General features: G+C 47.2%; 1 protein-coding gene across 2 annotated transcripts; it reads left to right on the forward strand.

The window, feature by feature from the left end:
- The first annotated feature begins 16819 nt into the window (after positions 1-16819).
- LOC109737455 (uncharacterized) lies at positions 16820-22734 on the forward strand. 2 transcript variants are annotated; one of them, XM_020296586.4, is made up of 4 exons: positions 16820-17131; positions 17172-18872; positions 18999-20406; positions 21618-22734. In XM_020296586.4, exon 3 carries the CDS (start codon positions 19056-19058, stop codon positions 20265-20267), a length of 1212 nt encoding a protein of 403 aa, XP_020152175.1. In that variant the 5' UTR covers positions 16820-17131; positions 17172-18872; positions 18999-19055; the 3' UTR covers positions 20268-20406; positions 21618-22734. The 2 variants fall into 2 exon arrangements, with proteins under 2 accessions (XP_020152175.1, XP_040252402.1); XM_040396468.3 differs by having other exon boundaries at positions 19172-20406.
- The last annotated feature ends 1646 nt before the right edge of the window (positions 22735-24380 follow it).

Genomic DNA, 24380 nt, shown 5'->3' on the forward strand with positions numbered 1-24380 from the left:
AGTAGATGCGATCAACAAGGAGATGTTCACCGTTGATGACTAGTCCGTCTCACGTGATGATCGGACACAGCCTAGTCGATTCGGATCATGTATCACTTAGATGACTAGAGGGATGTCTATCTGAGTGGGAGTTCATTAAATAATTTGATTAGATGAACTTAATTATCATGAACTTAGTCTAAAATTGTCTTTACAATCTATCTTATAGACCCAATGGCACACACTAATGTTGCCCTCAACTTCAACGCGTTCCTAGAGAAAACCAAGTTGAAAGACGATGGAAGCAACTATACAGACGGGGTCCATAACTTGAGGATCATCCTCATAGCTTCCAACAAAGCATATGTCCTTGAAGCACCGCTAGGTGACGCACCCATTTTCCCAGTAACTCAAGACGTTATGAACGCCTGGCAGTCGCGTAGTGATGATTACTCCTTGGTTCAGTGCGGCATGCTTTACAGCTTAGAACCGGGGCTCCAAAAGCGTTTTGAGCAACACAGAGCATATGAGATGTTCCAAGAGCTGAGAATGGTTTTCCAAGCTCATGCCCGGGTCGAGAGATATGAAGTCTCCAACAAATTCTTCAGTTGTAAGATGGAGGAAAACAGTTCTGTCAGCAAGCATATACTCAAAATGTCAGGGTCACACAACCGCTTGTCTCAGCTGGGAGTTAATCTTCCAGATGACTCGGTCATTGACAGAATCCTCCAGTCGCTTCCACCTAGCTACAAGAGCTTTGTGATGAACTTCAATATGCAAGGGATGGAGAAGACCATTCCTGAGTTATATTCGATGCTGAAATCAGCGGAGGTGGAGATCAAAAAGGAACATCAAGTGTTGATGGTGAATAAGACCACTAGTTTCAAGAAAGGCAAGGGTAAGAAGAACTTCAGGAAGGACGGCAAGGGAGTTGCCGCGCCCGGTAAGTCAGTTGCTGGGAAGAAGCCAAAGAATGGACCAAAGCCTGCGACTGAGTGCTTTTATTGCAAGGGAAATGGCCACGGGAAGCGGAACTGCCCCAAGTACTTAGCGGATAAGAAGGCCGGCAACGTCAAAGGTATATATGATATACATGTTATTGATGTGTACCTTACCAGCACTCGTAGTAGCTCCTGGGTATTTGATACCGGTGCGGTTGCTCACATTTGTAACTCAAAACAGGAGCTGCAGAATAAGCGGAGACTGGCGAAGTACGAGGTGACAATGTGCGTTGGGAATGGTTCCAAGGTCGATGTGATCGCCGTCGGCACGCTACCTCTACATCTACCTTCGGGATTAGTTTTAAACCTCAATAATTGTTATTTAGTACCAACTTTGAGCATGAACATTGTATCTGGATCTCGTTTGATGCGAGATGGCTACTCATTTAAATCCGAAAATAATGGTTGTTCTATTTATATGAGAGATATGTTTTATGGTCATGCCCCGCTGGTCAATGGTTTATTTTTATTGAATCTCAAACATGATGTTACACATATTCATAGTGTGGATGCCAAAAGATGTAAGGTTGATAATGATAGTCCCACATACTTGTGGCACTGCCGCCTTGGTCATATTGGTGTCAAACGCATGAAGAAACTCCATGCAGATGGACTTTTGGAGTCTCTTGATTATGAACCATTTGACACGTGAGAACCATGCCTCATGGGCAAAATGACCAAGACTTCGTTCTCCGGAACAATGGAGCGAGCAACCAATTTGTTGGAAATAATTGTTGGGGAACGTAGTAATTTCAAAAAAATTCCTATGCACACGCAAGATCATGGTGATGCATAGCAACGAGAGGGGAGAGTGATGTCCACGTACCCTCATAGACTGAAAGCGGAAGCGTTATGACAACGCGGTTGATGTAGTCGTACGTCTTCACAATCGACCGATCCTTGGTACCGAACGCACGGCACCTCCGCGACCAGCACACGTCCAGCTAGGTGACGTCCGCGAACTCACAATCCAGTAGAGCTTCGAGAGAGAGTTCCGTCAGCACGACGGCGTGATGACGGTGATGATGATGCTACCGACGCAGGGCTTCGCCTAAGCACCGCTACGATATGACCAAGGTGGATTATGGTGGAGGGGGGAACCGCACACGGCTAAAAGATCAACTGATCAACTTGTGTGTCTATGGGGTGCCCCCTCCCTCGTATATAAAGGAGTGGAGGAGGGGGAGGGGGCCGGCCTCCTAGGCGCGCCCAAGGGGAGTCCTACTCCCACCGGGAGTAGGACTCCAACCCTTCCAAGAGTAGGAGTAGGAGGGAAGGAAGGAGGAGAGAGGGGGAAGGAAAAAGGGGGCGCCACCCCCCTTCCTTGTCCAATTCGGACTAGAGGGGGAGGGGGTGCGGCCTGCCCTAGCCGCCCCTCCTCTTCTCCACTAAGGCCCAATAGGCCCATTACACTCCCCGGGGGGTTCCGGTAACCCCCCGGTACTCCGGTATTTGTCCGAACTTACCCGGAACCCTTCCGAAGTCCAAACATAGTCATCCAATATATCGATCTTTATGTCTCGACCATTTCGAGACTCCTCGTCATGTCCGTGATCATATCCGGGACTCTGAACTACCTTCGGCTCATCAAAACACATAAGCTCATATTACCGATCGTCACCGAACGTTAAGCGTGCGGGCCCTACGGGTTCGAGAACTATGTAGACATGACCGAGACACGTCTCCGGTCAATAACCAATAGCGAAACTTGGATGCTCATATTGGTTCCTACATATTCTACGAAGATCTTTATCGGTCAAACTGCATAACAACATACGTTGTTCCCTTTGTCATCGGTATGTTACTTGCCCGAGATTCGATCGTCGGTATCTCAATACCTAGTTCAATCTCGTTACCGGCAAGTATCTTTACTCGTTCCGTAATGCATCATCCCGCAACTAACTCATTAGTTACATTGCTTGCAAGGCTTATAGTGATGTGCATTACCGAGAGGGCCCAGAGATACCTCTCCGACAATCGGAGTGACAAATCCTAATCTTGATCTATGCCAACTCAACAAGTACCATCGAAGACATCTGTAGAGCACCTTTATAATCACCCTGTTACGTTGTGACGTTTGGTAGCACACAAAGTGTTCCTCTGGTATTTGGGAGTTGCATAATCTCATAGTCATAGGAACATGTATAAGTCATGAAGAAAGCAATAGCAATATACTAAACGATCAAATGCTAAGCTAACGGAATGGGTCAAGTTAATCACATCATTCTCTAATGATGTGATCCTGTTAATCAAATGACAACTCATGTCTATGGCTAGGAAACTTAACCATCTTTGATTCAACGAGCTAGTCAAGTAGAGGCATACTAGTGACACTCTGTTTTTCTATGTATTCACACATGTACTAAGTTTCCGGTTAATACAATTCTAGGATGAATAATAAACATTGATCATGATATAAGGAAATATAAATAACAACTTTATTATTGCCTCTAGGGCATATTTCCTTCAGTCTCCCACTTGCACTAGAGTCAATAATCTAGATTACACAGTAATGATTCTAACACCCATGGAGTCTTGGTGCTGATCATGTTTTGTTCGTGAGAGAGGCTTAGTCAACAGGTCTGCAACATTCAGATCCGTATGTATCTTGCAAATCTCTATGTCTCCCTCCTTGACTTGATTGCGGATGGAATTGAAGCGTCTCTTGATGTGCTTGGTTCTCTTATGAAATCTGGATTCCTTTGCCAAGGCAATTGCACCAGTATTGTCACAAAAGATTTTCATTGGACCCGATGCACTAGGTATGACACCTAGATCGGATATGAACTCCTTCATCCAGACTCCTTCATTTGTTGCTTCCGAAGCAGCTATGTACTCCGCTTCACATGTAGATCCCGCCATGACGCTTTGCTTAGAACTGCACCAACTGACAGCTCACCGTTCAATATAAATACGTATCCGGTTTGTGACATAGAGTCATCCGGATCAGTGTCAAAGTTTGCATCGAGGTAACCATTTATGACGAGCTCTTTGTCACCTCCATAAATGAGAAACATATCCTTAGTCCTTTTCAGGTATTTCAGGATGTTCTTGACCGCTGTCCAGTGATCCACTCCTGGATTACTTTGGTACCTCCCTGCTAAACTAATAGCAAGGCACACATAAGGTGTGGTACACATCATTGCATACATGATAGAGCCTATGGCTGAAGCATAGGGAACACCTTTCATTTTCTCTCTATCTCCTGCAGTGGTCGGGCATTGAGTCTGACTCAACTTCACACCTTGTAACACAGGCAAGAACCCTTTCTTTGCTTGATCCATTTTGAACTTCTTCAAAACTTTATCAGGGTATGTGCTTTGTGAAAGTCCAATTAAACGTCTTGATCTATCTCTATAGATCTTGATGCCCAATATATAAGCAGCTTCACCGAGGTCTTTCATTGAAAACTCTTATTCAAGTATCCTCTTATGCTATCCAGAAATTATATATCATTTCCAATCAACAATATGTCATCCACATATAGTATTAGAAATGCTACAGAGCTCCCACTCACTTTCTTGTAAATACAGGCTTCTCCAAAAGTCTGTATAAAACCATATGCTTTGGTCACACTATTGAAACATTTATTCCAACTCCGAGATGCTTGCACCTGTCCATAGATGGATCGCTAGAGCTTGCACACTTTGTTAGTATCCTTTGGATCGATAAAACCTTCAGGTTGCATCATATACAACTCTTCTTCCAGAAATCCATTCAGGAATGTAGTCTTTACATCCATTTGCCAAATTTCATAATCATAAAATGCGGCAATTGCTAACATGATTCGGACGGACTTAAGCATCGCTACGGGTGAGAATGTCTCATCGGAGTCAACTCCTTGAACTTGTCGAAAACCTTTTGCAACAAGTCGAGCTTTGTAGACAGTAATATTACCGTCAATGTCAGTCTTCTTCTTGAAGATCCATTTATTCTCGATGGCTTGCCGATCATCGGGCAAGTCAACCAAAGTCCACACTTTGTTCTCATACATGGATCCCATCTCAGATTTCATGGCCTCAAGCCATTTCGCGGAATCTGGGCTCATCATCATTTCCTCATAGTTCGTAGGTTCGTCATGGTCAAGTAACATGACCTCCAGAACAGGATTACCGTACCACTCTGGTGCGGATCTTACTCTTGTTGACCTACGAGGTTCGGTAGTAACTTGATCTGAAGTTACATGATCATCATCATTAGCTTCCTCACTAATTGGTGTAGGAGTCACAGGAACAGATTTCTGTGATGTACTACTTTCCAATAAGGGAGTAGGTACAGTTACCTCATCAAGTTCTACTTTCCTCCCACTCACTTCTTTCGAGAGAAACTCCTTCTCTAGAAAGGATCCATTCTTAGCAACGAATGTCTTGCCTTCGGATCTATGATAGAAGGTGTACCCAACAGTCTCCTTTGGGTATCCTATGAAGACACATTTCTCCGATTTGGGTTCGAGCTTATCAGGTTGAAGCTTTTTCACATAAGCATCGCAGCCCCAAACTTTAAGAAACGACAACTTTGGTTTCTTGCCAAACCACAGTTCATAAGGCGTCGTCTCAACGGATTTAGATGGTTCCCTATTTAACGTGAATGCAGCCGTCTCTAAAGCATAACCCCAAAACGGTAGCGGTAAATTAGTAAGAGACATCATAGATCGGACCGTATCTAGTAAAGTATGATTACGACGTTCGGACACACCATTACGCTGTGGTGTTCCGGGTGGCGTGAGTTGCGAAACTATTCCTCATTGTTTCAAATGAAGACCAAACTCGTAACTCAAATATTCTCCTCCACGATCAGATCGTAGATACTTTATTTTCTTGTTACGATGATTTTCTACTTCACTCTGAAATTCTTTGAACTTTTCAAATGTTTCAGACTTATGTTTCATCAAGTAGATATACCCTTATCTGCTCAAATCATCTGTGAAGATAAGAAAATAACGATACCCGCTGCGAGCCTCAACATTCATCGGACCACATACATCAGTATGTATGATTTCTAACAAATCTGTTGCTCGCTCCATTGTTCCGGAGAACGGCGTTTTAGTCATCTTGCCCATGAGGCATGGTTCGCAAGTACCAAGTGATTCATAATGAAGTGATTCCAAAAGTCCATCAGAATGGAGTTTCTTCATGCGCTTTACACCAATATGACCCAAACGGCAGTGCCACAAATAAGTTGCACTATCATTATCAACTCTGCATCTTTTGGCTTCAATATTATGAATATGTGTATCACTACTATCGAGATTCAATATAAATAGACCACTCTTCAAGGGTGCATGACCATAAAAGATACTACTCATGTAAATAGAACAACCATTATTCTCTGATTTAAATGAATAACCGTCTCGCATCAAACAAGATCCAGATATAACGTTCATGCTTAATGCTGGCACCAAATAACAATTATTCAGGTCTAAAACTAATCCAGAAGGTAGATGTAGAGGTAGCGTGTCGACCGCGATCACATCGACTTTGGAACCATTTCCCACGCGCATCGTCACCTCGTCCTTAGCCAATCTTCGCTTAATCCGTAGTCCCTGTTTCGAGTTGCAAATATTAGCAACAGAACCAGTATCAAATACCCAGGTGCTACTGCGAGCATTAGTAAGGAACACATCAATAACATGTATATCACATATACCTTTGTTCACCTTGCCATCCTTCTTATCCACCAAATACTTGGGGCAATTCCGCTTCCAGTTACCAATCCCTTTGCAGTAGAAGCACTCAGTCTCAGGCTTAGGTCCAGACTTGGGCTTATTCACTTGAGCAGCAACTTGCTTGCCGTTCTTCTTGAAGTTCCCCTTCTTCCCTTTACTGTTGGGATATTACTACTGGGTATAAACCGGCCGGGAGAGGTCGGGTTATCCCCTTAACAAGTTATTTGTATTTGAAGCCCATGAAGACAAGGAGTGCGGCGCTTTATGAAGGCCCAGGGCCCAAAGGCGGATTAAATCCCGTAGACATAAACCATCATGATATGTAAAACTTGTGTTGTAAGATAGAAAGAGTAGAAACTGAGCCGGACACGTTTATGAGCCGGCCACGGGATTCTGTAAACCGACGGGCGTCAACCTATGTATATAAAGGGACGACCCGGCGGCGGTTTAGGGACAACAAACAACAACTCGAGAGCCAGGCATAGCGGATTCGCTCCCTGGTCATCGAAACCCTGGCAATTCCACAACAACTGGATTAGGCCTTTACCTTCACCGCAAGGGGCCGAACCAGTATAAATTCTCTGCGTCCTTTGTCCGCTTTAACCCCTTTAAGCTAACCCGTTGCGATGGCTCCACGACTAAGTCCTTTCACTAGGACATCTACCGTGACAAAACCATGACAGTTGGTGCCCACCGTGGGGCTATCGCACGATGGTTTCAAGTTCTTAGAGGGCAGCTTCGAAGGGCTCAAGGGATATGCTGTGGGCCGGATGACCAAGAGTCGTCGCGGCAAGCTCTACATCGACGACGCAGGCTGGGGTCCCGAGGCCGGCTCAATTGAGTACGGGTACCGGGTCCCCTTCGGCGGCATTCACATGTTCATCGGCAAGATTGGCGAACCGGGCCCTGAGCCGGACACCTGCACCGACATCATCGAAACGGCTCAGCGTGCGAGATCCGCCCGGGTTAAGCCTGCCATGAAGCGTGCCTTCGTGGGAGTCATCCACGGAGTGGAATCTGAGGATAGATCGGAACTGGTGATGAAACCGTCATTTACTCCGGTGATGAGTCATCTACTGGAGAGACCGAGTCATTGTATCAGTTGCAGGATGGCCGATTTGGGTGTTATTCCGATGGCGACAGTATTCCGGACCCCCTTGATCCGCCAAGCCGAGTTGCGATCTTCATGGACGGTATACAGTCAGCGCCACAATCTTCGACCACCGCGGCAATGATCTCCGGTTCAGCAGCGGCGACAGCAGCTGGGGCAAGAGGCCCTGCGCCACCGCCGGTTCAGGTTTTGTCTGATTTATTCGACAGCTTGGCAGCACTGCTAGCGGCTGAAGTCAGCCCGGCGAATCTAGACCAGCACAATGCAGAAGTGGCGAAGGTGAAGGATCAGATAGCACAAGCCAAGGTGTACCTGGCCGCTGAAAACGCCAGGATGACGGCAAGGCAGGCCGAGTTAGATGCACAGTCTTACCGGCTTATGTTGGATCAGAACGCATCAAATGACGTAATGAGGAGAAGGTACCGATCTCACCTGCCTCCGGTTTACGAAGCCAGGAATCTCTTCAACACGCCAGGAGCAGGAACCAGCAACCAGCCAGTGGTAAACCGGGTCGAAGCACCTGGAACGGGGACGCCGGTTCAGCAGCGCGCAATGGATCCACCACCTCAGAATAACCCGCCCCAACACGTGCCGATGCCTCCGGGTCATTACTCCAACCCTTTGGATAACATAGTCGCAGCCGCTTCACGATCGGCGGCCCTCCTAGTTGACGGCGAGTCCCCCGTAGCGGTGGAGACGCGATGGGCTAGAGAGCTCCTTCAGACAGCTTTGACTCAGCAGCAGGCTTATTCATACAGCCGCGAAAGGATTCATTCTACTCCCCGCCCGAGCCGGAGTTACAGCAGGCATATGGATGAACCGGCTGTGTCCAGCAATGCGCGGAATCGTAATCCGCCTCGTGGTCATAACTCGGCAGGCGGCGGTGGCGATGCTCAGGATGTGGTGGATCGTGCTAGGGCACGTCAAGAGGCCGAGTTATCGGCACAACACGAAGCTCACCAACTTACTCTGGTTCGTCCAACAACTTCGGTGGAACCAGGGGTCACCTCCAGTTCGTTGGGGGTGCCGTGTCTCGTCCCAGCTCTGCGCAACGTACGGCTGCCCAAGGATTTTAAGGGCCCACGTAAAGTGCCGAATTACACCGCCGATTTATCCCCCGAGTCATGGGTTGAAAGCTATGAGATGGCAATGGAGATGCTGGATGTGGACGATGCGGCGTGTGCTAAATACTTCACCATGATGTTGGAGGGAACAGCTCGCACATGGTTGAAAAATCTGCCAGCTAACTCCATTGGATCATGGGCCGAGTTAAGGGCCCGGTTTATCCAGAATTTCAAGGATACATGTAAGCAGCCCATGTCAATTGTGGACTTAGCTGCATGTGTCCAGGAGGAAGGAGAGTCTACAACCCATTGGGTGTGCCGGGTTTCAGAGATTTTGCATTCATCAGACCGCATCAACACTGATACAGCAGTTTTAACGTTGGAAGGCAATTGTCGGTTTGCACCTCTGAAGTTGAAGTTGGGACGGCTCAAACGCCATTGCAATGACATGGGAACACTTATGGCAGCTCTGGTGAAGTATGTCGACTCTGATAGTACCAAGGACCCCGAGTCTGATGTCGACAAGACAGGGAAGGGAAAGAAGAGCGGCAGCACCAAGGGGCAGCAGCATAACCCGGCGGGTCATGGAAACAACGGTAAGCGTAAAGCGGATAACAGTTTAGATTTTGTGGCTAACACCAATGCGCAGGATAATGGCCAGCGTCGTAAGGGTAAACCGTTGCCCCGTGGTGCAGGACCAAGTCCCAATCCGGAGCGCTTGTCTCACCTGTTAAACCAGCCTTGCCCAAAGCACGGGTCGCGGGATAAACCGGCCACGCACCTCTGGAAGGATTGTTATATTATGCAGGAGTTCAAAAATTCAGATTTTTTTCGATATGATCATGGACCGGGCGGCGGTTCAGGCCCCGGATCTCATGGGCCGGGTTACGGTGGAGGCAGTTCTGGTTCAGGTTTTCACGGTAACCAGAGCGGACCTGGCAATCAAGGCAATCAGGGCAACCAAGGTGGTTATAATCACCAGGGGAGTCAGCAGCAACAGCAGCAGTCGGGTTACCAGAGCAACCTGAAGCAGTTGAATAGTGGGCAGTACCATGTCTTCAGCACAAGCCTGTGCAAGCACGAACAGAAGCTTCATAAAAGGGCAGTGAACTCCGTTGAACCGGCGGTGCCCCGTTACTTGCGCTGGTCTGAACAACCCATTGTGTGGAGTCGAGAGGATCATCCGCCTCGGGTCGATAATCCGGGTCATCTGGCATTGGTGGTGGCACCTCAGGTTGGAGGTTATAAGTTCACCAAGGTACTCATGGATGGGGGGAGTAGTATCAATATCCTTTATTATGAAACCTTCCGTCGCAAGGGATTAATAGATAAAAATCTTAAACCGTCCAACACGGTCTTCCATGGCGTGGTGCCTGGTAAATCGGCGTATCCAGTTGGTAAGATAGCTCTGGAGGTTGCTTTTGGAGATGAGCATGATTCAAGATCAGAGACATTGACCTTTGAAGTGGTGAAAATCAAGAGCCCGTATCATGCCCTGTTTGGACGGCCGGCTTATGCTAAGTTCATGTCAAGGCCCTGTTATGTCTATCTGCAGCTCAAGATGCCGGGCCATAAAGGAACCATCACGGTTCATGGGAGCCGTAAGATCGCTTTGGAATGTGAAGAAGGTGATGCGGCATATACTGAGTCGGTTTGTGCAACAGAGGAGTTGAAGTTCTACAAGGACAATGTTGATCCGACGGATATGACTTCTTTGAAAAAGCCAACTACAGAGCATGATCCGGCCTTGAAGTTTAAATTGACTGATGAGACTAAGCTGGTTGATTTTGTTCCTAGCGATTCATCCAAGCAGTTTAGCATCAGCGCTAACTTGGATCCAAAATAGGAAAGCGCGCTCATCGAGTTCACCCGTGAGAATCGGGACATCTTTGCGTGGAAGCCTTCTGACATGCCAGGTGTACCGAGGGAACTCGCTGAGCACACTCTTAATGTTGATCCCAAGTTTAAACCGGTCAAGCAGTTCCTCCGCCGCTTCAATGAAGAAAGGCGCAAGGCTATTGGTGAGGAGGTAGCCAGGCTCTTGGCAGCTGGTTTTATTGTTGAGGTATTTCATCCTGAGCGTTTGGCTAATCCGGTGTTAGTACTCAAGAAGAACGACACCTGGCGTATGTGTGTGGACTACACAGATTTGAACAAGGCTTGTCCAGCAGATCCTTTTGCCCTCCCTCGTATTGATCAAATCATTGATGCTACGGCGGGTTGCGAGCGTTTGAGTTTTTTGGATGCTTACTCTGGTTACCATCAGATCAAAATGGTAGTTAAGGACCAGGAGAAGACGGCTTTTATAACTCCCTTTGGAGCCTTCTGCTATGTATCTATGCCTTTTGGGCTCAAGAGTGCCCAGGCGACTTATCAGCGTTGTGTGCAGAATTGTCTTCATAATCAGATCGGCCGCAATGTTCATGCCTATGTGGATGATATTGTGGTGAAATCCAGAAAGGAGGCGAAATTGATAGATGACTTGAAGGAGACTTTTGATAATCTCCGGTTTTATAAGATGATGCTTAATCCGGCCAAGTGTGTCTTTGGTGTACCGGCAGGCAAGCTTTTGGGCTTTTCTGGTGTCTAACAGGGGCATTGAAGCTAATCCGGAAAAAATCAAGGCTATAACTTCTTTGGCGAAACCGAAGTGTATCAATGATGTTCAACTCCTGGCAGGCCAGATTGCAGCCTTGAGCCGGTTTATCAGTCGCCTGGGGGAGAAGACAATCCCTTTATATCAGATGCTGAAGAAGACGGATGACTTCGTCTGGGGTGATGCCGCCAATGAAGCGTTTGAGGACTTAAAGCGGCAGCTGGCCGAGCCGCCGGTCCTTGCTGCTCCTGTTGATAAAGAGCCCTTGTTGTTATATGTGGCTGCTAATGCCCGGGCTGTTAGCGTGGCTATTGTGGTGGAGCGCAAGGAGGGTGGAAAGGAGTATCCGGTTCAACGGCCGGTTTATTATATCAGTGAAGTACTTATTGAGTCCAAGCAGAGGTACCCACATTGGCAGAAGCTGGTGTACGGAGTTTTCATGGCGAGCCGGAAGCTTAAGCAATATTTCCAGGGCCATCCCATCACCGTGGTCAGTTCTGCTCCTTTGGGGGATATAATCTAGAACAGGGAAGCAACAGGCCGGGTTGCCAAGTGGGCTATTGAGCTTGGGCCTCATGGGTTAAAATATATGCCCGGGACGGCAATCAAGTCTCAGGCACTTGTGGACTTCATCAATGACTGGACAGAGTTACAAGCGCGAGAAGAGAAGTCGGATCATACTTATTGGACTATTCATTTCGATGGGTCCAGGCAATTGGAGGGCTCGGGGGCTGGAGTCGTATTAACTTCCTCGTGAGGTGATAAGTTTTTTTATGTTCTCCGTTTAATGTTCCCTTGCACTAACAATGCAGCTGAGTATGAGGCTTTACTCCACGGTCTTCGGATGGCTAAGGAGATGTATTTAAGCCGGGTCAAGTGCTTCGGTGACTCGGGCCTGGTGGCTCAACAAGTGTGTGGTACTTGGGATTCCAAGGACCCACTCATGGCAGCATATCATCGAGAGGTGGACATTGTTGTAGGTCATTTCGAAGGTTATCAGGTCGATCATGTGGAACGGCGGAAGAACGAAGCGACAGACGCTTTAAGTCGTTTGGGTTCCCAGCGTTAACCGGTTCCGCCCAACGTCTTTCTTGACGTGCTTCATAATCCGTCGGTCAAGCTCCCAACAGAGGAGGATTTGGTTGTTCCTGATCCGGAGGCTCAATGGGTGGCAGCGCTTCATATCGTCCCAGATTGGACGGTCCCATATTTGGCGTATATGAACCGGGGCGAGTTACCGGAGGATGAAACCTTGGCCAGGCAGATAATCCGGCGGTCCAAGTCCATGACTATTATCAATGGAGAATTACATCATTGCAGTGTGACAGGGGCGTTTTAGCATTGCGTGTCTCCTGAAGAAGGCCGCGAGATTCTGCGTGAGATCCACGAAGGGGATTGTGGTCATCACACCGGTTCAAAATCCCTGGTGGCTAAAGCCTTTCGTCATGGCTTCTATTGGTTGACGGCTCATGCTGATGCGGAGGACTTGGTGAAAAGGTGCGACGGTTGTCAGAAATTTTCACGCTCATGTTCCGGCCCAAGAATTGAGGATGATTCCAATCACTTGGCCGTTTGCAACTTGGGGGCTAGATATGGTTGGGCCCTTTAAGAGATCCAAGGACAAGAAGACCCACCTTCTGGTGGCGGTTGATAAGTTTACTAAGTGGGTGGAGGCAGAGCCAATCAGTAAGTGTGATGCAGCTACGGTGGTTCAATTCATCAAGAAGGTGATTTTTCGGTTTGGCTTTCCACACAGCATTACAACTGATAATGGCACTAATCTATCCAAGGGTGCTATGAAAGAATTTTGTCAACGAGAGCACATCCGGCTTGACGTATCATCAGTGGCTCACCCCCAATCTAATGGTCAAGCGGAGAGAGCCAATCAAGAGATCTTGAGAGGTATCAAGCCCCGACTTATGGTTCCTTTGCAACGGACGCCGGGTTGTTGGGTGGAGGAGTTACCTTCTGTGTTATGGAGCATCAATACCACACCTAACAGATCTACGGGTTACACGCCTTTTTTCATGGTTTACGGAGCAGAGGCGGTTCTCCCTAGTGACATCCGTCATGACTCGCCTCGTGTGGCGGCTTATGTCAAAGCTGATAATGAGAAGGCGCGACAGGGAGCACTTGACCTGTTAGATGAGGAGCGTGACATTGCAGCAGCCCGTTCGGCGATTTATCAGCAAGATCTCCGTCATTATCACAGCCGTCGGGTTAGAACCAGAACTTTTCAAGAAGGCGATCTGGTGCTCCGACTCATCCAGGATCAGACTAATATGCACAAGTTATCCCTGCCTTGGGAAGGGCCCTTTGTGGTCAGCAAGAATCTGCATAATGGGTCATATTACCTTATAGATGTTCGAGAGCACAAAGACTCACGTAAATCGGAGGAGGAGACCCACCGGCCGTGGAATATCGCTCATCTTCGGCCTTACTATACTTGAGCCACCGACTCCGTTTATGTACATAGTTATGACAATGTATATATCATGATCAATATAATAAACTGGAGCCTCAGCTAAAGCGGGGTATCTGTTGTTTTCTTACATCATGTGTGGTTACATGGGGGCTTCTGTTTATAAAGCGGCGTCCGGTTTACCCCTTGATTCAGCTTATAAAGCCATATGTAAAAATCACTTGGGGGCTTGGTTGTATTCGCACCATAGCTACACCTCTTGATCGATGCAAGGCCACCAGGGAAATCACTTGGGGGCTTGGTCGTATTCGAACCATAGCTACTCCTCTTGATCGGCTCAAGGCCAAAAGAAAATTACTTAGGGGCCAAAGAGAGTGTTGCAAAAGCACAACTCAAACATAGGCACCCACTGAGCACAACTCAAAATATTGCTTGGGGATTCTTTGCTTCGCAATGCACAAAGAATCTACACTTGTAATAGGCTATCAAGCCACGACTTGGAAGCCAGGTGTCTTCACCTAAAACCCCGGGTTATCCTGCCTCTTTAAGTAAGCCACTCCGTCCAGGTAAACCTGGCATGACCCGCCGAACTTTTGACAAGTCAATCTCATAGACCCTGAACTTGTCAAAGTTAAAACGACGATTGGTTAAAGATTGAGGTCCATCTTAAAAGGCTTTGCAAAATGGTTTAACTCAGTGGCCTGGCAGCCCATGAAAAGCCTTGATTTGGGGCCTGGCAGCCCGTGAAAAGCCTCGACTACAAGTTTTTATATGCTTTTATTTGCCAAGTTCTTTTCTCTTTTGATGACATATATAATGTTTTTGATAAACCGGCGTTCATTAACCCAGCTTGGCTTTCAGCTACAAGTTGTCAGTACATGATCAATTATAATCCGGCGTTTATTAACCCAGTCTGGTTTTGACTATAAGTCGCCAGTGTTATATATGGATAAACCGGAGTTATCACAACCCGGTACGATTTTATCATAAACCGGCACAATATGGAAGGAGTTACCAGTACTCATGATTAGGGGTATCGCCCTTACTACAAAAGTTGGTCAACCAATGATGTGATTCAATGTCACAGGTATCATTTATTTTCATATTTTATCTGTTTACAGCCTTGGTTATAAACCCTGACTATATATTTGGGTATCATGACCCGTCCAGTGGTAAACCGCCAGGACTCTTTCAACTTCTTGTATGCAGGAACAACTTGAACAAATCGCTATGGATTATGAACATCATATGTCTTAAGCATGGCGAATTAACGCTGTCAAGCAAAATAAATATGCGCGATGGCATAGCAGACCAAGTGTTTGAACTAGCCTATTACAAGACGTCTTAATGCCCAAAAAGAATAATTGTTTTTCGGCAACTGTTGCGGTACGCAGAAGGCTAAACCGGCCTCCGGTTCATGATTCGTCACCAGGTTGACTTGACGGCTGCGGATCATCTTGCACCGGTTCATCCTCCTCATCTCTACCTAGTGGCTGGAAGTCAATGGTTGCCCAATCGATCCCAGTTAGGGCTTGGAATACAGCTTCATCGCTTATAAGGGTGGACGGTTCAATGTCAGGGGCATAGGTGTGCTTACGGATTGACGGAATGAGGTTTTGAGCCTTAGGAGTTGGTGCATCAACTCGTTTGTTGTTGACGTCATAACTCACCTGATAGCATGACAGGTCAACTTCTTCAGCCAATTGGCAAGCTAGTGGATGCATCTCCCTGGTTATAACTCGGAGGGCATCATTATCAAACTCTGATCCATCCTCCCTTAAGCTTGGATAGCCTTTGCCCACATCCACCGGATCAAGATCAGGCACCCATGCTTTTGCCCGGGTTAGCGCGGTCAGAGCACCTGCCCTTGTAGCCGATCTTTTCAATTCTTCAATCCGGGCAGGCAGCATTGACAGCCTTTCTAAAGTTTCTTTGATTAAGGTTGGGGGCGGTTTGTTATGGGAAGCAGTGCATATGACCCGTTGCGCGCTGGTATATAACTGCTCTATAAGGGTATAGGCAGCCTTCAGTTTCTTCTGTATGTCAGAGCCCAGATGACTAATGCGAGTTCCTGCATCATTGTAAACATCAGTAAACCGACACTGTATGGGATGATATGATGAAAAATTTAAAGCAAGGATATTTACCAAACACAGCACCAGTCATGGCATGTATTTGCCGCTTCACACCAGTTAGCTCGTCTACCACCGGTTCAAGAGCTGCTTCTGCGTCCTCGGCTCTTTTTTGCAATGCGGATTTTTCTATGTCCCAACCCGCCCGCTCCTTGTTGAAACCCTCCTTCAGCTTTTCCATGGCGGCTAAGGCACTGGTCAGTTCATTTTTGGTTTTGGAGATTTCTGCTTGCTGGGATTTGATATTTTCTTGCAGATCAGCGGCTTGAGTTTCCTTTTTTCTCAGCTCAGCCTATAAGAGACAGACATATCATGAGTTGACAGTACATATTTGAAGTACCAAGCAACAAGTTATGCACCTGATACTTGGGGGCTAATGCCTATTTGCTCGTTATCAGAAGTTTCTACAAGTCCCAAGCACAATACAAGTATTACTCTTGGCACTTGGGGGCTAATGTGTGTTTGCTCAAAGTAAGATTAGGGGGGTTCTTCTAAAGTCCCGGTTCATAAGTCAAACCGGCCCTTGGGGACTACACCAGCGAAAGTTACAATATTATAATTCTAAAGTACCAGTTCATCTTTAAAAGATAACCCAGCCCTTGGAGGCCAATCATGCAAAGTTGAGATATTACAAAGTCCCAGTTTAGATTGATATCATAAACCGTCACTTGGGGGCTACTGGAGTTGATATTTGGAATTGGAAATAAGAGAGAAACAGTTATGCACATGATAATCACATTTCATATACATCTTTTGGCACTCAAATATGCGATTTATTGAGATATGTCCATCAATTCTTGCTGTGAAATATTGAATATTTGCATGAAAAATCATATAAAGGATCATTTACTAGTCTTTGGTCTATTTTGCAGAAATGTGCGCAAAGGCACTATAAATCTTTAAGATCCGGACTAAGTGGCTAAGAGAACGAAGAAGAGGAGGAAGAATGGACCCGACCATGAAGAAAAGAAGTAACCAGAGGGGCAAAGCTAAAGTTGGAGGGATCATCTTGTGAAGAAAGAAGAGAAGTGGAAGGGCAAAAGTGGCAGATCAGAGGAGGGGGATCAAATCCCTAGCGCAGCCTCCATTTTCCCCTCGGGCCTGGCACATCTCTCTCTCCCTCACCCTTCCTTCTCCAACTCCGTCCGCCGCCACGGCCAGGCCGGCGTGGTGGTGCGCCTCCGCCTCCCATCCTGGCGAGGCCGGCGTGGTGGTGCGCCTCCGCCTCCCATCCATCTAGTAGCTCCACCGCGCCATCCATCATCAGCACCACCGCACCCAGCGCCATCCATCATCAGCACCTTCCCACGCCTCCACTAGCGCCGCCCAGCACCTCCACCCGCGGCACAAGACCACCACGTCACCCGCACCCTCCATCAACGCTGCTACCAGCGCCGCATCACCACCTTGCTGCTCCTCCACCTTTCTTCTTCCCCCCAAATTCTGCTGCTGCTCTCTCTCTAATCTACCCACGCCTCTGCTGTACTTCTTGCCCAAATCTTGCTGCTGCACCTTCTCTGAACCTATTGCTGCTGCGTAATCTTCTCCATACTGCTGCTACTCTCTACTACATCTTCAGCGCCCCTTGCTGCTCCTCTCTTGCCGCTGCTCTTCTTTGTACCCCAACCGTTGCTGCTCCTCTCTCCATCCCCATGCTGCTGCTACATCTTCTTTCTGTGCGCCCCTGCTCCTTCTTCTCCTTGCACCCTCTTGCTGCTGCTACGATCTGAACACTCCTTGCTGCTGCCCTCCCCCTTCTATATTTCTCTGAATTTCTGTAAACTTGAGATGTGCAAGACTTTGTAAGGTTCAGATTTGACGAGTACTTGCAACCTGCTGTTTGCTCTGTTTAGTACGTGTATAATATAGTGTATCTGTTCTGGGATCTGACTAGTTGAGGCCTTGTTACTTTGGGAGACACTTGATCTATTAGATTTTGGTTCTATTAGTTAGTATTCTGCTAGTATATGTGTGTGTTCACCTTGTGTACTAATCCCCTTTTCTACTCCCTCCGTTCCGAAATACAAGTCTTTTTAGACATTTCAAATGGACTACAACATATGGATGTATATAGACATATTTTAGAGTGTAGATTCACTCATTTTGCTCCGTATGTAGTCACCTATTGAAATCTCTAGAAGACTTATATTTTGGAACGGAGGGAGTAGTTATCTTCCAGTACTTGTCAACTTTGTGTGTGTTTGATTTTCAGTCCATATGTTAGTTTAAGTACCTGTGCCATATAAATATATGTGTGTGTGTCTGATGTAAATCATCTATTTTCTGTTCCTGTCATAGTATTGTTTCTACCCTTTGTTATATACTCGCTAGTTATATTTGTGTTAATGTCTTGTTGTTTCCCTCTTGTCCTTGATTCGTCTGTGTTAGTGCTTTAATTTCTCGAGCCTAATAAAAATACCAAAAATACAGTGAGTTAAATCTGAATCTCCCTGTGCTTTTTTTTTTGCATTTTCTTTGTCGACGATCTTTGGGAACGACCTTGTTAGTTTAGGTTTTATTTTCTGCATTCGTCTCTTAAAATGGTGTTACCTAGATTTAGCCGAGCATAGTCGTCGTCGCCTAGTCCCTGTGGGGAACACGTCACTCGCAGTTCGGGCGAAATATCCCACTATACTTTCAATTGATCATTTTGGCTCCGTTGCCGGGGACTAGCGTCGAGCGATTTTGTTAGGCTATAGACTAGGTTTTTCTTGTTTTTCCCTTTGTGCTATATATATGTGATATATCTCTAACCCCTAACCCTTGTTCAAGTTATTTTCTATTTCTTTGCTTGGTCATTCTGCAGGTTATTGCATCTTCTCAGATATGGCTTACTATTCAGATCATCATGCTTATGCGAGCAACACTACAAACAGCACGGAAAGTATTCAAGACCTGATAAGTAAGATTTCCCATCGATTAGATGATTTAGCTCGACAGCGAGAAGTAGTTTTTGAGGATAGGTTATGATCCTTATTCTAGAGGCCATCCTTATGTTGCTCCTACCTGCCATATTTGTGGATTTCAGGGCCATTCGCCTGCTGAATGTCAGCGTGGTTACTCTCACCCTCCAGATTGTTTTGGCATGAGCTTTGCTCAAGAGCATAGCTCACACAAAAACAATTACTCACATGGGTGGCCTGAAAACCCGAATATGCCATATAGGAACAACAACCCTGAGATCTCATCGTTTGCCTCTAGTTATCCAATGCAGGGATTCAGGTATGAAGAGGAGAGCCACAATTATGCACCACAACAGTTTTATTCACCTCCTACTCATATACCACAGCACCAGGAGATGTTGCCAATGGAGTTAAATGGTCCTCCATTTGGTCAACCAACACCTTCAACACAAGTGCCCACACAAGATGATTTTGATGATATAGACAAGCTCACATTGCTTAGTCTCGAGTTCACTTGGAGTGCCGAAGATGATCCAATTAGGCCGGTGATACTAGAGGAAATGAAGAAGATTAAGAGTGGAAAGGAGCTAGTGGAAGAAGTAAGGAAGATTGAGAAGAACATCAATGCTGTCAGTACTATCTCTTCCCTCCTTGAGCTGAGTGTTGCCGGGATATCCCTTGAGGTGTGTGAGGTTCCAACACCTTCACATTCAGCTGAGCAAGATAGCGAGAGTCCAGAGGAAGAGATACTTCAGATCCAAGAAGAAATTCTCGAAGCCAAGGCACAAGATGATCTAGAGCTTGAATATCCAAATGAACAAGTTGAAGATCCAATGTCTATCTCTCCCGAAGAAGTAAAAGAAGTTGCTGTAGATGAACTTGAAGAACCAGAAATTCATTTGCCTATTGTCACACAAGAGCGTGATGTAGCAGGTTTATCTAATCCTCTTGATGACATGAGTCCTTATGATTTATTTGCTTCTACCTTGCATTACATGATGCCATCACTTAATATTGATTTGAAAACTCATTTGCTTGGATATGATGATACATACACTGTTGGTGGCATTGCTCTCATTCCTGATGATCACAATTACTTTCCTCGTGCTAGTCCTATGCTTAATGAAACATATCATTCCCATGCTAGTCTTGAGCTTAATGATAAATATCATCCTCATGTTAGTGTTGACCTTGCTGATTTCTACCATCCTAAACATGTGCTTTATAGCTATGCTTATGTAATTGGATATTCGATTGATGACTTGGAGGGTATTATCCCTACCACTTGCATTGTCTCTTTCGTTGAGTGCTCTTTCAGGTTCTTGCTTGTGCACGAATCACTACATGCTGACCAGGTTCGAGGTGACATTCCTTGGGACCCCGGTGGATCCTGAGCACGGAGATGAGGAGAAGCAATGGGCACACACGCGAGGAAGGGAGAAGCTGGAGCAGGCATGAGGATAGAGAAGCAAAAGGAGAGGAGCTGCAGTTGGTGAGGTGATCGAGCGAGTGCTACATCATTTGAAGAGCCCGGTAAGCTGTTTCATGACCCCTACTAAAATCATCATCCATCGATACATGCTAAAATAATTTGATATGGGTAGCTTGAGCCATTTCTTAAATGTTGCCACACTAAATCTCACCTTTGGCATATTGAGCTTGATGTGAATATGTGAACTGATTGTTGAATGCCATGTAAACTAGTGATCTACATATTGCTTGCTTTGCTGAAATTAGTGAAAGCTATTAGTTTTGAGTGCTCAAATCCCTAGTACACTAGAAAACTTAATCATTTTCTGCTTTTACCTCGATACACCTAGATCATTAAGTGTCAGATGCTGAGTTTGTGCCTAATGTGTTCCCATTCAAAGCAATCACTTATCACTATGGATTAGCATGCTATGTTCTCTGGATCGGTAGCATGTGAACTAGACATGGATGAGTGATGATTCTTGTTTTTGTTCATTTGAAAAATGAAAAAAATTAAATATATCTTATAATGAATAATAAGTCTGACTACCTACAGTAGCATGTCATGTTCCCTGGATCGGTGGCATGTGAAATCTGGTAGCTTGGACAGTAATTATAATTAAAAAAACTGTAATTGTTGAACCAGGTGTATACCATGTTCTCGGGATCGGTGGTATGTTCCTTTGGGGAGACAAACAAAAAAAACTAATAATTGGTCGAGCCAGGTGTATACCATGTTCTCGGGATCGGTGGTATGTTCCTTTGGTGAGATCGATAAAATATTATCATTACTTCCTTCAAATTCAATAAGTGCTTCAACCATAATGTTATGTTCCGGGTAATAAGTTTTTTTTGGGATCATGCTCTCTTTAGGAACCCTTTGGCGCAATCAACATTTGAACTTGTTGATCCACTTTTATCTTTGTAAAAGTTTAAAATGATTGAGTTTACTAGTCTTCTATTGCTCTGTAGCACTCTTAACCATTGATTTTCACTAGCTAAGTCCAAAGCATGCATTGTTTAGAGATCTACTTCACTTGGACATTCTCTAGTCAGCTCACTATTCACTATCCTGCTCTTGTCATATTCCTTTCCTCGAGGACAAGCAAAGATTTAAGTGTGGGGGAACTTGATAAGCACATTTCATATACATCTTTTGGCACCCAAATATGCGGTTTATTGAGATATGTCCATCAATTCTTGCTGTGAAATATTGAATATTTGCATGAAAATCATATAAAGGATCATTTACTAGTCTTTGGTCTATTTTGCAGAAATGTGCGCAAAGGCACTATAAATCTTCAAGATCCGGACTAAGTGGCTAAGAGAACGAAGAAGAGGAGGAAGAATGGACCCGACCGTGAAGAAAAGAAGTAACCAGAGGGGCCAAGCTAAAGTTGGAGGGATCATCTTGTGAAGAAAGAAGAGAAGTGGAAGGGCAAAAGAGCAAAAGTGGCAGATCAGAGGAGGGGGATCAAATCCCTAGCGCGGCCTCCATTTTCCCCTCGGGCCTGGCACATCTCTCTCTCCCTCACCCCTCCTCCAACTCCGGCCGCCGCCACGGCCAGGCCAGCGTGGTGGTGCGCCTCCGCCTCCCATCCATCTAGTAACTCCACCGCGCCATCCATCATCAGCACCACCGCACCCAGCGCCATCCATCATCAGCACCTTCCCACGCCTCCACTAGCGCCGCCCAGCACCTCCACCCGCGCCACAAGACCACCACGTCAGCCGCACCCTCCATCAACGCTGCTACCAGCGCCGCATCACCACCTTGCTGCTCCTCCACCTTTCTTCTTCCCCCCAAATTCTGCTGCTGCTCTCTCTCTAATCTACCCACGCCTCTGCTGTACTTCTTGCCCAAATCTTGCTGCTGCACCTTCTCTGAACCTATTGCTGCTGCGTAATCTTCTCCATACTGCTGCTACTCTCTACTACATCTTCAGCGCCCTTTGCTGCTCCTCTCTTGCCGCTGCTCTTCTCTGTACCCTAACTGTTGAGGATATAAACCTCAGAGTCACCCGCCCGGTGGGGCCGGGTTACTCATAAGGGTCATCACCTGAAGCCCGGCGCCAAGCTTGAAGACGGTGGGCCAAAGATGGGCTTAAGACCCGGAGATGGCTTAGGGCCCGTAGTTACAACCGTCATTATGGTAGAACTTGTAGTGTAAGGCAAGAATAGTTGAGAGCTCGAGCCGGACACTCTTATGAGCCGGCCGGGACTCTGAGAGCTGCTGGGCGTCAACCTCTCTATATAAGGGGACGACCCGGTAGCGGTTTAGGGGTAAGAAAGATCTCGTCGAGAGCCAGGCATAGCAGTTAAGCTCCCTGGTCATCAAAACCCTAATCAATACCACCTCAACTGGACGTAGGCTTTTACCTTCACCGTAAGGGGCTGAACCAGTATAAACCTCGTGTTCCTTGTCCCGTTTAACCCCTTCAAGTTTTCTAGCGGCGATGGCTCCACGACTAAGTCCTAGCTTGAGGACATCTGCCATGACAATTCCACGACAGTTGGCGCCCACCGTGGGGCCAGCGCACGGTGGATTTGAGTTCTTGAAGGGCAGCTTCGAAGGGCTCAAGGGATACGCTGTGGGCCGGATGACCAAGAGTCGTTGCGGCAAGCTCTACATCGACGATGCAAACTGGGGCCCCGACGCTGGCTCAATTGAGTACGGATACCGGGTCCCCTTCGGTGGAATTCATGTTTTCATCGGCAAGATTGGTGAGTCGGGCCCTAAGCCGGATCTCTGCGCCGATCTCATCGAGACGGCTCAGCGCGCACGACCCGCCCGGGCTCTACCGGCCTTGAAGCATGCTTTTGTGGGATGTATCCATGGGGGCTCTTTGATGGATCTGGATCTGGTGATGAGACGGCCGCCGGCTCTGACGGCGAGTCGTCCACAGATGAGTCAAATTCGTTGTATCAACTTCAAGATGGCAGGCTCATGGGTTGTTCCGATGGTGACAGTATTCCGGACCCGTTTGAGCCGCCGAGTCGGGTCGGAATCTTCATGGCCGGTGCGCAGCCTGTTCAGAACCCTGCTGCTGGGGCGGGAAACCCGGTGCCCTCGCCGGCTCAGGTGCTGATGGATCTCACGGACAAGATGACGGCCCTGTTGACCGCCGCGGTTGACCCGGCGGATCAAGCTCAGCATGACGCGGAGGTGGCGCAGTTAAAGTTAGATCTAGTGAAAGCCAAAGAGGATCTGGCAGCGGAAGGGATCAGGATGGCTGCGGAGAGGGCGGCTCTCGACGCCCAAACTCAGTTGATTCAGGCGCAGTCCTTCCGGCTCATGATGGATCAGAACGCGTCCAATGAGTTCATGAGAAGGAGGCATCAAAAGGCCCAATCTCGACTCCCTCCGGTCTACGATCCTCGAAACCTCTTCAACACGCCAGGTGCAGGGTCTAGTAACCCGCCAGGGATCATAGTGCCCGAGTCTGGGACCCCTGTTCAGCCACAAGTGATGGGGCCTCCCCGGGTGAACCCTGCCCCGCCTCAGTATGTGCCAATACCACCGGGTCATTATGCTAACCCGCTGGAGAACATGGTCGCCGCAGCAGCATGGCTGGCGGCCCTCCCAATTGACAGCGACTCTCCAACGGCTATTGAAACCCGCCGGGTCAGGGAACTCCTTCAGACAGCGCTGGCGCAGCAAGAGGCGTACTCTTACAGCCGGGACAGGATCCACTCGACCCCTCGTCCAGGCCGGAGCCCGAGTTATAGCAGACACATGGTCTCAGCGACCGGCTCAAGTAATGTCCGACGCCATGACCCGCCCCAGTTGACGGCTTACCAGACCCCCCGGCTTATCCGACGACTTCCGTCGACGTGAGTATCCCTACGAGGACTGGAGGTGTCCCTTGTTTAGTGCCAGCTCTCCGCAATGAACGTCCACCCAAGGACTTCAAAGGCCCTAGGAAGGTGCCTAATTACACGGCTGACTTACAACCCGGAGCCTGGATCGAAAGTTACGAGATGGCCATGGAACTGCTGGAGGTCAGTGAAGCGGCGATGGCCAAGTACTTCACCAT

This window comes from Aegilops tauschii, chromosome 7 (genome assembly GCF_002575655.3).
Source record: "Aegilops tauschii subsp. strangulata cultivar AL8/78 chromosome 7, Aet v6.0, whole genome shotgun sequence".
Lineage (NCBI taxonomy): Eukaryota > Viridiplantae > Streptophyta > Magnoliopsida > Poales > Poaceae > Aegilops > Aegilops tauschii.

Bases quoted from the DNA above. Each gene is read 5' to 3' on its own strand.
- LOC109737455 (XM_020296586.4), top strand. From the start codon at position 19,056: ATGAGCTTTGCTCAAGAGCATAGCTCACACAAAAACAATTACTCACAT.